Genomic DNA, 13,375 nt, shown 5'->3' on the forward strand with positions numbered 1-13,375 from the left:
GTTGTGCACCTCTGTCCATCTTTGCCTTTGAACGAGTTTTTATTAGTACCACTTAATTTCGTTGCCTTTTTGATGTTTTTTAGGTGCATTGCTGCATAAAGTTTTAAATAAGTTATTGTTTTTTAATGAAATAGAATACTGCATTTATAAAGGAATATTTGGGAATTCATAACTAGGGGTGTAAATCACAGGGCATCTCATGATATGATATTACAATATGTTGCCCAGGATAATGATGATATCACTATACTGTGATTCTGTGATACTTAATGTTTCACAAGACAATTCTAATTACAATACTTTATGGCATCTGTGTTACTGAAGAGGATAAAATTCCAATAAATATGCTAAAACAAATTATAGATTTATTGGTGTCAGTTTCACAGAATTTCATACCCAGTGTAGAGCAATGTACAACGAAGTGTGTAGCTTAGCTTGCTCATGTCTCTTTAACACACACACAGAAGGATTATGGTTAGCTATCAGTTTAGTGTGTTCTCACTCCACGCTTGCACCTCCATAGGCTCAGAAAACACAGTGGAGCACAGAGAGGCAGTCTACCAGCAGAGCTTCAAGCACTTGCTCTGCTGGTAGACTGCCTCTCTGTGCTTGTTTTTGCTTATTTTGCAGTTTTAGAACAGTATGGGGATTGTACATGTTGGTGCTGGTTGCTCTGGTAGTGAACTCTGGCACTGTACTGTACTTTGCTCCCAGAGTAGCCAGTATAGCTAAGCGCTCCAGCTAACTTCTCCACCAACAGGATTCCAACAAGATTTAATTAGTGCACCCACTTGGAGTAATGAAGCAGTGAGTCGCATTGTAGTTAGAGGGTTAGGGAGTTTTAAAAAATTGATGCTGCATGTCAATAATGTGTCGTAAATAAAAACTATATGATATATATTCCCACCCCTTCTTATGACTAGCTTTGGTTGTTACATGATACATGAGATGAGCTATATGAATGATTTTGAGAAGTGTTGTTTTATAACACCTTCATTAAGCACAATTCAGTAGACAAGAAATTATTGTTTTGAACATATATAAAGTTTAAAAAAATTCAACACTCAATAATGTTATCAATACAATCAAATTTATTTCATACAGAGGCACTTAATGCTGTTAATAAATATTCAAATATTGCTTATTAATACATTAGTCAGTGCTTATGAATGCATTAAGAATCCCCTTCAAATAAAGTTTTCCCATTTCACAAAAAGTTACTCTATAAGATTTATAAATTATTGCATTCTTTTTTAGTTACATTTATTTACTGTGGTCGTACATGTTAGGCACAAGTAATCTGTCAGTTCATGAAGTTGATGTGTTGGAAGCAGGAGTGTAAAGTGTAAGAGTGCATGTGGGGGGCCAAGGTTAGCTCATCTGATTGAGTCCCTTAAAAGAGTTGCTCTAGTAATAAAAAATGCTAAAAATGCTCTCGTTTGCTGTTTCTTGTGGAGGGTCTTGATACATACTATTACACAGGTGGTTTTAATGTTAAGGCTGATTGAAGTAGGAGAATGTGTTTCTGTGCAAAAGCCCAAAATCCTGTGGATGATTTTTTTTGTTACCCAGAAGTTTAAGCTGCTTCCTTTCTTTCTTTAACAAATATTCATCCTCACGACCATTCACATAAATTAGACAATCCCTTTCACATTGGGCCGCTGTAATCCACTCTGACAGTATGTTCTGATAGGTACTGTGAGGGGGATTAGGCCGGGGCACAGTTGGTCGAGTGAACAGGATCAAATAAGGACAGAGAGATTGGCCAGCTGTGTTCATCAGGGAGGCTTACAGTCAAGCTTCCTGCTCGTTTCTGCTCTACCGGTCAAACATTTGCAATCATTTGTAATATTTAAAACGTATTTAAAACAGCTACACCATCAAAATCCACACTATAGGTTGATTCCCTAAACAGGATTTAAAGGAGAAATCTGGTGTGAATTGTAGTGAAACATGATAACAAGAACTTTTGTTGAATAGCCCACCTCTCTTCAGCCCCAGCATTCTGAAATACAGCGATTTTAGCCTATGCTCCCAACAGGCTTATAATGCTAGTGATAGGGGCACTCCTTCCATCATTTATCATTAAATTTGGTCTCCAAAAACCTTCAGGAAGAATTGTCATAATCTTGAGTGAAAACATACGATTTGGCCTTTTTGTTTGCATGTTAATTCAAATAGATATTATATGGGTCAATTCAGAGATCAGAAACATTTTTGTATCTGCTCACCACGTATATGAACTATTATTAACCCTGGGCTGTGGCACTCCCCTCCCCTTGCCTGGCAGATCTGTGGCAGAATGTGTTGTCGTAATCAAAGGTGATGACGCGAGCTGCCAACTGTTCCTGCTGGACAGCAGCCCGGCCATTCCCAAGCATCACGTCACCTCATCTGTTACAGCCAGTTCCTCCATGTCGCTCTCCGTCCCCACCTGCAGCACTCAGAAACACCAGTATGGAATATATGGCCACAGATGGCCTGGGCTGGCAGAGCTGTGGGCTTTACTGCAGAGAGTGCGTAAATATCACAAGCTACCGGCTCACTTTCACCTTCAGCGCCGGGGCTCAGGATAGGCGATTCAGATTATTGATCTCCTTAATTTGAACACTTGATACTGGAGGGGAAAAGGCCAGGGTTAGTTTCTGAGTGGCTGTTCCTTTCATCAGGATCAGCTGGCCATATCACCGCCCCGCCTGTGTTTCTCAACAGTTTTCTCACAGGAGGAAATCGATGGAGTCATCAACTCATGATTCATGTCTGGACAAGCTCTTAATCTCTCTCGTGTATCGTCTCTCAAAATCTCTCTCGCCGAGTGTGTCCGCGACTAATAACGGACCCCATTTCTGTAATGAGAAAGAAAAGGACGGACGCTCTAAAGTGGCTTCTACGTATTTTCATGTGATGAGGTGATGTCTTGCCTGGGACTTGATTTATGTGTGAAAGACACATTCTCAGGAGCCATTACAGATGTGAGGATGGAAATCATAATCCATTAGGCACCAGTGGGGTGTAATCGTTAAACTGACTAAAACCGGAAGATGCCTCATTAGCTTGGGCGGACGTGAACGCCACTTGATTGATGGAGGAAAGAGTGATTAGGCGTTGTTTCCAGCATTCTTCAACAGTTGGATTATCTCCACTGTGACTAGCAGCCAAAGAAGCTAGATTAACCTTAACGAGGACTTGAAAAAGAAAAAAAAGGCCTGCAGTAGATATTTAGAGTATATTAGAATGACGCAGTACTAGTTTCAAGATTGCACTGTAGTAGTGGCAGCTAATTGCAGCAGCTTGAAAATTACCTGTGTGTCTGTCTGTCTGTCCATCTATCATTATTGGCAATTCAAAGTGTTTGATCTTTATGTAAAGTTAGTTTTTAAAGACGTTGGCAATGTACGCTATTTGATGAATGATGAAAAGAGTGATTAGTCACTGTTTCCACTCAGTTGGATTATCTCCACTGTGACTAGCAACCAAAAAAGCTATATTTGCCATAACAAGACTCAAAAAAGGCCCACAGTAAAATCATTTTAATACTGCTTCATTATAATGGCATTGTACTAGTACTAATGAAGTGATTTATCTGTCTGTCTGTATTAATCAATATTGACAATTCAAATGTTGTGATGGCTAGTTTCTTATGATTCAGAAGCCAAAATTATGTTGCATTTGCCATAGTTAGTATTTTAAAAAGGAAAAAGAACACCCACAGTAGAATATTTTAGATTGTGTTTCATTATGGTGTCATACTAATGGAAAGTTTGCATTGTATAATTGACACCTGGTTGCAGCAGCTTGCAAATTTCCCTGTCAGTCTGTCTGTCCATCTATCATTATTGGCAATTAAAATTCTGTGATGGCTGGTATGGGAGTCCTAGGTGCTGGTAACTGGCTAAAATGAACTAGTGGCAGCTGATTGCAGCTGCTTGCTGATTTCCCTCTGGGGTTAATAGTGATCTGTCTGTCTGTCAATTATTATTGGCAGTTCAAATCCTGTGATGGTCTTCACCTTCTTAGCACTGCTAGCATTGTGTGCTAGGGGAGACTTAGGTACTGGGTGTGAATCTAATATAACTCACTCAAGTTAAATTAGCTTCACTCTGACTAGCAGCTAAAATGCTGATATATAAGCCATAATGAGGGCGTAATGCTGTGGATGGTGTGGTAGGTGGCTTCATGTGTTTCACAGGAAGCACATGCTAGCCTTAGCCTTCTTAGCACTGGTAGCATTATGTGCTAGGGAGACCCCAGGTACTTGGTGGGGATTGAAAAGGACGTACACAATTGAGAGGTGGGGGAGTCTATATTGGCTGTTTACTCTGTTTGATTGATGATGGAAAGAGTTATTTTTTTTCCTACCCTCTTCAAACACTCAGTAGAGATAACAGTTGAGATAACACTTTTTGTCCTGCTCCCCTCAGGCAGGATGCTGCGGAGCATCAAGTGCAAAACAACCAGACTCAGAAATGTCTAGGTTCTTGTAATTCAGAGACCTTCACTCTTTTAGCACTGGCAACATTGTGTGGTAGAATAAACATTAGGTTCCAGACCTGATGTTGGTATCTTCACTGTGACCAGCAGCCAATAGCAGCTATATTACTTTATATTATGTTGCATTAGTGGCAGTTGAAAAATCAGAGGTAACTGGCTCCATGTAATTCAGAGGAAGCATATGCTATTATGTGACTAGCAGTGACATAACACTATTATATGACTAGCAGTCAAAAAGCTGCTATATCAGCCATAATTGGCATTTTAAGGGAACAATATTAGAATTCTACCCACAGTAGGATATTTTTTTAAATAGCTTCAAGCCAATTCCTGCTTACCAGTCTTATCAGCTTGGAATGTTGTAGTACTGCTAGCATATGGTCCACAAACCTTGTTTTTGTGAGACTTGATGTGGCGGCGAGTTGGAAATTGGTGATCATAGCAAACGATGCAGAACCAGTTAAAGCAGTGCCAATTGGAACCCCTCAATAACATTCAATCTCCTTCCCCATAAAACCCTGCGAGCGGTGGGAGTTTTCCGCTCGGAGCCGGCGGAGCTTCTCGCTTTCATGACCCAAGCACAACCTGAGACTTATCTCCCCTCTGTGTACGCAGGAGAAATCACTCGCTGCCTCGGAAGGTCACGATATGACTCTGTGTTTTCTGTGTGTGTGTGTGTGTGTCAGTGTAAATGTGTGTGTATTTCTTCTCTCTCTCCACACCCAGCCTCTCTCAGGGACCAAATTAAACCCATCTGGGGGCTTCCGTCCGTACAAGACAAGGGAATTAGTTCTCAGAGTGTCTCTTATCTCACTACCTCCACACTCTGCCTCACACGCTCTGTTTCTCCTCCAGTAATGAGTATCTACCCAATTTAGTTCCTTGTCTCTCTCGGGGAATAAATCCTCTTCAGCTCCTCAGATGAAAGCTAGTAGGAATCCCCAGGGTCTCGAGCAATGACCTCGATGTCCACGACCGTGACCTTAATTGATAATACTTGTTGGGCCTTCAAACTTTGAGCTCACTGCAAAAAAAATCAATTTACAAAAACTACACAAAACATTTAAACATTAAGGCGTAGGGTTAAGTAATTTAAAATGGGCCAGATAAAATCATAGCATCATAGCTCTTACATTTTTTTTCAGCCAGTCATAATAAGTGCTCTTGCATTGTTGTAACAACACAACTTTACATGTAACCAAACTTGTGATTGGTCTGTGGTTATAGTAGGTGAGGACAACAGTTTCACTTATCACTAATACAATGCACAAAAAATGTATTGGCAAACATTGGCAAAATATACAGTATATAAATTGAGATGTTTATGCTTATATTAAGAATAAAACTGCATTTTTTTTTGCTTATTTCCAGTTTAAAATTCTTGTAATAAGGTAAAAATCCTAAGTAAGACTGAATATTTTGCAAAATAATCTTACATTTACAATGCTTGGTCAGAAATAAAAACGTATCACAAGAAAAGGAAAATTTCACTTGTCATTTTGTTTTTTTTTCCATGTAAGAATGATAAAACAATTATAGATAACTGTATCAACCAATAAAATGTTTCTTGACAATATTTTGAACTTTCATTTAAAGATTTTTGGGAAATAGTGATTTTAGGTACTGGCCCACTTAACTGAACATTGTGTCAACCAAATGATACTCTAACTCAACTCCCATAATTTCTAAACAAATATACTTTTTCACATTTGTATTCAAATACGTATTTAAGAGATCCATGTAAATTCATGTAAATATCATTAGATCTCATACACAGCTTATTGGAAGGTCTTATAAGTTCTTCACAAAAAATTGCCTATTTTAGCTGACTTCAACCTATACGCTTATATTAAGTAAAATGGGGTTGGCTAATTTTTTGTAGTATTTTTTTTTAAAATAAGCTCAAATTTCAAAATCTTTGAAATAAGATTTGGACACAAGAATCAGAATCAGAACTTGACTGGTGACATTTTTGTGCTAATATTGTGCTATATTTTTTTTAAATAAGGTAAAGGCTGGTTGTTAAGGTTGTTGTTCCTAAAATAATCAGAATAATTGTATACTTATAATGCTTACTAAGACAAAAATGATTATGAAAAAGGAAAAAAATAAGATGTATTGCTTTTAAAATGAGACAATTTGCTTGCTAGGATGTGTTTTACATTGCCTGTCGATGCACAGATAATAATCTGTTCTTTTTCTCTCTTTTTCGTTTTGTTTACAGCGGCTCCAAAGGGCCCCAAGCTCCTGATGACCCCAGCACGGGCAAAGGTAGGGGACACGGTGCGCATCACCGTCCAAGGATTCCAGGTAGGATCTCCAGGGGTAAGTGCATGGGGGTTACGAAACCGGGCCCACGTTCAGTTCTGAATATAAGGAGCTGGCAGCTTGTGTGTGCAGTTAAGTCTGTGGATTCTATAGTGGCCATTCTTACAGAAAGGGCAATAAACCTGTACCTACCCTGTGGATCTGTCAGACCTCCTATAGCTCCTTAACTTCAACAACCAGGGCCGTCCCTGAATAATGATCTTCTTTGCTGATAAAGTCAGATTTTTGAGAAAAGTCCACTAATCATTCTTCATGCATGCTTCATGCTAAATAAATAGTTTTAATAGTCAAACGTCCCTTTACAAGTTTACCGGCTGGTGAACTTTCCTCAGTATAAAAACTGCCAGTCATCTAGGCTTATGACCAGGAATTGTCGCTTAGTGCCTTTGGCTTCCTTGTGTGCGACGTGGCAGGCAAAGTCCCTGTGCGATGTCTGCAGATGTTTGTTTTCTCCGCATTTCTTTCCTGTTATATTATTTGTCAAAGCCAGGTGAACGTTGTCTCTACTTGAAGTATGCTGAGGCCTTCAGCCTGATGAGGCAGACTACATAAATACAGTATTCCATTTTCCTTGGATGTCGGAGCTCAGAATTACATCACACCCAAGTTTGAAGTAGTATAGTTAGTGTACCATTCAGTGTATACTATTTTAAAACATTTTAATTAATCCAGTCAAAATATATACTTTTTTTATGTAGCAGTGTTCCAGGTTACTGGTAGCATTACCCATACATCATGAAACATTGGACAGGTGGAGAGTACTGTGTGTAGGACTGATTTAATGAGACATTAATACAAAAAAGTCATAATAAACTGCAAAATACCATTGCTTTACTACTGTGTGCAGTGCCGCTATCTCTCTCGCCAAGCACTCCTGACTTTCCAAACAGGAAATCTGTGAATGGATCCAGCAATAAATAGAAAAGATACAGCATCAAAAACAGGGAAGCATTAACTTGAAAGAAGAACTTCATGTTACTTTGTTAAGAATGTCTGGCTACAGTGAAGTAACTTTCAAAATAGTTTTACTGTAAGCAAAAGTGCATTAAAAAATTTGGACATCCACATATTTTTTTATTCTAAATAATAATACAGCATTTAAATCAGCAGGACATCCTTAGTAGACTGTTTGGATTTTTAATCAGTAATTTCTTGCCTGGATAATTTGTGTCTAGATTTGCTAGATAATAGCATCTAAACTAGTCTGTATCGATCATATCCAATATATGTTTAGGCTGATTGTCAAGCTTGTTGTAGTCTTCTATCAAAATGGTCAATCTGATTATTCTGCTAAAATTGACTCCTCCAGCCCCAGAGAAAATAATAGAATAGTGGCTTTGGTCCTGCTCGCATCTTTGTGATGAGAGTGACTCAGAGGCCCGTCTAGCTGAGGCCATTCAGGTGGAGTTTAGGGGACTGATGCACCATCGCCTTTAAAATAGATTTACACGGCCATGATTCAGCGAAATGATCAGGCAATTCAGTTTTATTAGACGATTACTTATTGTTGTTGCTCTATTATTACAGCTGAAGCACTGATCTTTGGCAGCAGACGACCGGTGGGGGCTCGGTTTGTAGATCTGACAGATTCATGGTTTTGCATCCCGCTCATCTGATCAGACGATGACTGTGTATGTGTATGCTTGAAGTGCTCCTTTAAATAATGGTAAGAATGGTCACTATAAACAGGCTTGATTGGTACACCCAGACAAAGTGAACACAGCTGAATTTGCATTAAGCAAAATAAATAGACATTCATAAGAAAAGATTCCTCCTTTATTCTTTACTGGATCACGGCCCTGGGTTTCATATGTAGATAAGATTACTGATAACACATGCAGTTTATATCTCCCTGCTACTTCATAATTGGATAAAAAAAATCTGTATCCCCTTTGGTTAATTTATTTATTTTTCTTCTAAAAGACCACCACACTGGCACAGTATATGAACAGGAAGATGTATTTTTGCTAAATATGGGATGCACCATTATTGGAATTCTGGGTTGATGCCAATGTTTGATATTTCACACAGAGTGTCTCTATGTGAATAGTGATAAAACAAATGCATATATGTATAAATAGTGATAAATACACATTTGTGATAAATAGACAGTGAGCATTAACAACGATTTAAGACAGATACCTCCAACCAGTGCACACAGAGCTTGTCTAGTCCTTGCATCAAAGTACCGCCAATGGAATAGAAACAGGTTACCGTATTTTTCGCACTATAAGGCGCACTTAAAATGCTTTAATGTATAATTGCACCTTATAATCTGGGACTCCTTATGTATGAATTTTACCAGTAAAGTCACTCCACTGAAGTACAGCGTTATACAGGAGTTTTAGTTTAGTTCTCCAGCACTGAGACTGGAGCAGTATTAGCCTCAGTCGTTACCCAAGCTAAGCTCTAGCTCTTTTGCCATTCAGAGGTGAGTATATCGGACTGTAGCCTGCTGCTAACCCCGACTAGCACTGCTGGAGTGGATTAGCATTACCCGCTAAATGGCTATGCACTCACTTTTTCACTGTTTAGAGGTGAGTATTATCAGCCTGTAGCCTGCTGCTAACCCCGGCTAGCACTGCTGGAGCACATTAGCATTAACCGCTAACAGCGCTAAGCGCTAGCTCTTTTGCCATTTAGAGGGGAGTATTATTGGCCTGTAGCCTGCTGCTAAACCTGGCTAGCACCGCTGGAGCAGCATTAGCATTATCCACTAGCTCTTTTACCGTTCAGAGGTAAGTATATCGTACTGTAGCCTGCGTGTTTACTGTGTTAAAAAAAGCTATGTGGTAAGAACCGCTAGCTGCAGGCACTCTTGGTTAGTGGAACACTTTGGGTTCCTCAGTGTAGCGCTGTCGGGCAGCATTGACCACTAACTGCTAGTGATTAGCTGCTAATGCTAATGCTCCAGTCTTTGTGCTGCAGAAATTCGCAATTCTAAGCTTACTGTAATTAAATGGAACTGCTTTACTCACCCAAATAAACAGTTTTTAGGAGAGAAATCTGTGTAGATTAACATTCAGTGCTCAATTGACTTTTTTTTAAGAATTACGGTTTTGTTTACTTAGCTTAGCTTTACTTACTTTAGTTACCCCCACCAGCTGCCTGGTCTTGGTTGTAAGAACAAACAACATTTGTTGCTAATTGTGTGTCGGCAGAAATTCCATAGTGGTGCATCTCTTCACACTGTGTCACCTTTTTCTGATTGAATATAGTACTGACAGTTTTCAGTATGATAGTCCACCTATCTCTGAAAGATTAGTTTTTTTCACTTATCTTCATTTTCTAATTCATTCAGTGTGAGAGCCAAAGGGGATATGTGACAGAAAGGCTTCCATCAAGCCTTTCCACTCAGTTTCTCTTTTTTTTATCTGACCTGATGCCACCAGCAAGCACAAACTCATTTCACCGCTGTCAGGGTGTGAATGTGGAAGTCCGTAGATGTGTAGTTGAGCCGTGCTTTTATCTGTCATTATCTAAGGTCATACGGCCTGGCCAGACGAGTCTGTTGAGCCAGATGGATGACGCTAGCCAGTCACTTATCACTTATAGAACACAAGCAGCTTGTTCTTATCAAAGCTTCTGCTGCTGTCAGTTCTCCCTTTCAATCTGTGAAAATTACTCCAACATACGTGAAGAGAACACTCCTCTTTAGATATATTGGAATATATACAGTACCGCTCACAGTTTGGGATGACTGTGTTCCTGAAGTCACGTCTTCACCGTTAATGCTGACACTGGTGTTCGAAGGGTTCCATTTATTGTCACATAAAAAGTAAAGAATTTATATCTTATGAAGAAAAAATAATAGTAGTGAAAATAAAGAAAAATGATAAGAATAATAAGAAATTATTAAATGAATAAACTAAGAACATGGGAATCATGGGAAAAAAAAACATATAATATAATTATTTATATAAACTTTTTTGATAAATAAAATAACAAAAATAAATAAAATGAATAAAAACCTAAGTAATAAAAAATATAAACTCATTAAATAAAACTAATTTAAAATGATCACAGGCTTTCTGAATAAAAAGCCTGATAATAATAAAAGTTTCAGTTAGTTTCAGTTTCAAAACATGAAAATAGTTCACCAAAACCTCAACCTATTATTTATATTTGATAATATTTAATTAACTTTTCCGCACTCATCTTATTTTTATTTAACTGAACTGAGTTTTATATTATTTGTAGCGTCGCTCTGAATTCAGCTCCGCGCTACAAAAGAGAGAGAGAGAGAGAGAGAGAGAGAGGCGCAGCGCATTTTGCCTGAGTTCTCTCGTGGTTAAATGATGTTTATATTGAGTTTTATGTCATGGTTTGTTGTTTAAGCTCCACTTGATCCGGCGTTATTTATTAAAACGATTTTTCTTTAAGATAACAAAGGCAATTCCGCACGCAATTCCGCATGCTGCCAAGCTCCGCTAAGCGTGCCTGCGGCATTTTAGAATGCTGGAGGAAATTTTAATAAATAAATTAATATATTTTATATTTTAATAAATTTGCCCTGGTGATAAGAAACATACGCTAACATATAGCTTTATATTTCTGTGTATCAAAGGTTTTAAGTTTTATATAATTGACGGGCAGCACCAGTCCAGGGTGACACCATGCTTGCTTTTCCAGATATAAATAAAAGTGAATTTCAGTTAAATAATAGCAAAGTTAAATAAAATAAATTTATGTTCAGTCAAAGTTCTTTTTTCTTTTAATTGTTTGTTTCTAAAACTCCAGCATTTAAGTGAGAATAAGCATCTGTTAAAATTCTCAAACAGCAGAATGTCTATATCTGCTATATTAAGCTACACTTATTAAGTCTGTGTACTGACCATAAATATAAATCCTGTCAAACTGTCAGAAATAAATATTACTACTAATAATTTATAGTTACTGTGCAGATTTTTAAGTATATTATATTTTATAGCTGATAGGTTTTTATGTATTACATCTTGGCGTGTCTCTCCACAACCATGCAAGAACCAATCAGACTTTTTCTGAATTTCCCAGCAGCAAATCAGGCTCTGAAGGAAGATGCTGAAGATTTAAGTGTTAAATAAAACTTTCTCAGCTGCGTGATCATGGTGAGTGAACGCAAAACGGAGTACAGGGCTGTGACTGAAATGGCTCCCTATTTACTATTTAGGGCACTATTGAGTACTGTGGCCATTTTTCTCCAAATCATAAGGGGGAATTCGAACGGGATTTTGAGGGCACTATAAACTCCCATCATGATTTATAGTAAACATCGCTGCTTACTAAGCAAGCTTAATGTGTCTCGCTAATAAGCAACAGACAGCCATACAAACGGAGCGGACAGCGAGCCATCAGGGTTGACATATTGTTACAGTGGGATTCAGAAAAAACAATTCACTGCGTTAAACGTGTTTTAAATCCGCCAAAATACTGAGAAAACCACCCAAACAGCTGATGTTTATCATATCAACAACATTACAGGGTTTATTCCAACATGATCTTAAATAAAATACCTTAAATATCTTAAATATCACCAAATTACAAAAAATATATATATATATATTTAACTGTGAATGCATTTATCGTCATGTTTGTATTATGTGTTTTGTGCATTGAACCAAATAAAAGTTTGCAAGCAATGAAAGAAAAAAACTCATATAATGATGAACATAAACACAGCTTATTCAAATTTCTATCAGCAGGACTGAAAGCTCTGTCTTTTTAGATGTTCAATTTCCAAACTCTAACACTTGGTAACACTTCCACCCATCAAAGCACAGGGTTTCCTCCAGACAATTTCAGACACAACTCGACATTTCACATGAAACCACCCAATCTGGCAACATTGTGAGCCGATGTGCGCTGTTAATTTCAGGTTTTCTCCAGGTAAGTTAGTTCATGAATTTTTGGATTATCTTTTAAACAACGTAAATTTAACAATCAGTGAGATTAATGAATCCATGATCAGCTTAGAGCTTTGCTGACTTTAATTCAGGACTCGTGTGTTTGTGGAGTTTTTTTAAACACGGCTCAACCCTCTCTCTGGTGCTGGTGCATGATAATGATGAGGTAGTGTCCGAATTCACTCCTGTTTCACCACTACTTAGTGAACTACATAGTGTCTCCCTTAATAGCGCAACACCAATGAAATTTGAAGAGGCACCGTCAGCTTATAAATCAGCTGTTTGGGACCATTTTTGCCTCAGTGTTAAGTTTGATAAACAAGAAAAAAGACAGTCAGCAGATAAAGCACAGAGTGATATCAGTTGCCTGTTTTTGATTAATAGTAAGAATAAGTGTTCCTTTTTTATAATAAATGTTATGATTTGTATTAATCTTTTTATTCTTTAATATTGGCTCTGCAAGTGTGAGTTAGGAGTGTGTATTAGATAATAATAATATATCGAAACCGAACCGATACCGGTGGCCAAGAACCGCGATACGAACCGAACCGTGGCCACACTGTATCGTTGCATCCCTAGTAACAGCATAGTAAGATTTTTTAAGTTTTTCAGTTTTTTGCAATATCTGGCTTTGAGTATCATTTCTTTCCTAAAATTACAATAGACTGACTTTA

General features: G+C 38.0%; 1 protein-coding gene across 2 annotated transcripts in view; it reads left to right on the forward strand.

Moving 5' to 3' along the window:
- The window catches only part of igsf21a (immunoglobin superfamily, member 21a), a 509,658-nt gene that overhangs the window by 468,828 nt on the left and 27,455 nt on the right, over window positions 1-13,375 (forward strand). The window contains exon 7 of one of the 2 annotated variants that reach the window (XM_007230591.4): window positions 6,716-6,816. In XM_007230591.4, coding sequence (XP_007230653.1) covers window positions 6,716-6,816 — 101 coding nt within the window. The remainder of the gene's footprint in view (window positions 1-6,715; window positions 6,817-13,375) is intronic. The other variant, XM_015607518.3, reaches the window with a different exon arrangement.

This window comes from Astyanax mexicanus, chromosome 24 (genome assembly GCF_023375975.1).
Source record: "Astyanax mexicanus isolate ESR-SI-001 chromosome 24, AstMex3_surface, whole genome shotgun sequence".
NCBI lineage: Eukaryota > Metazoa > Chordata > Actinopteri > Characiformes > Acestrorhamphidae > Astyanax > Astyanax mexicanus.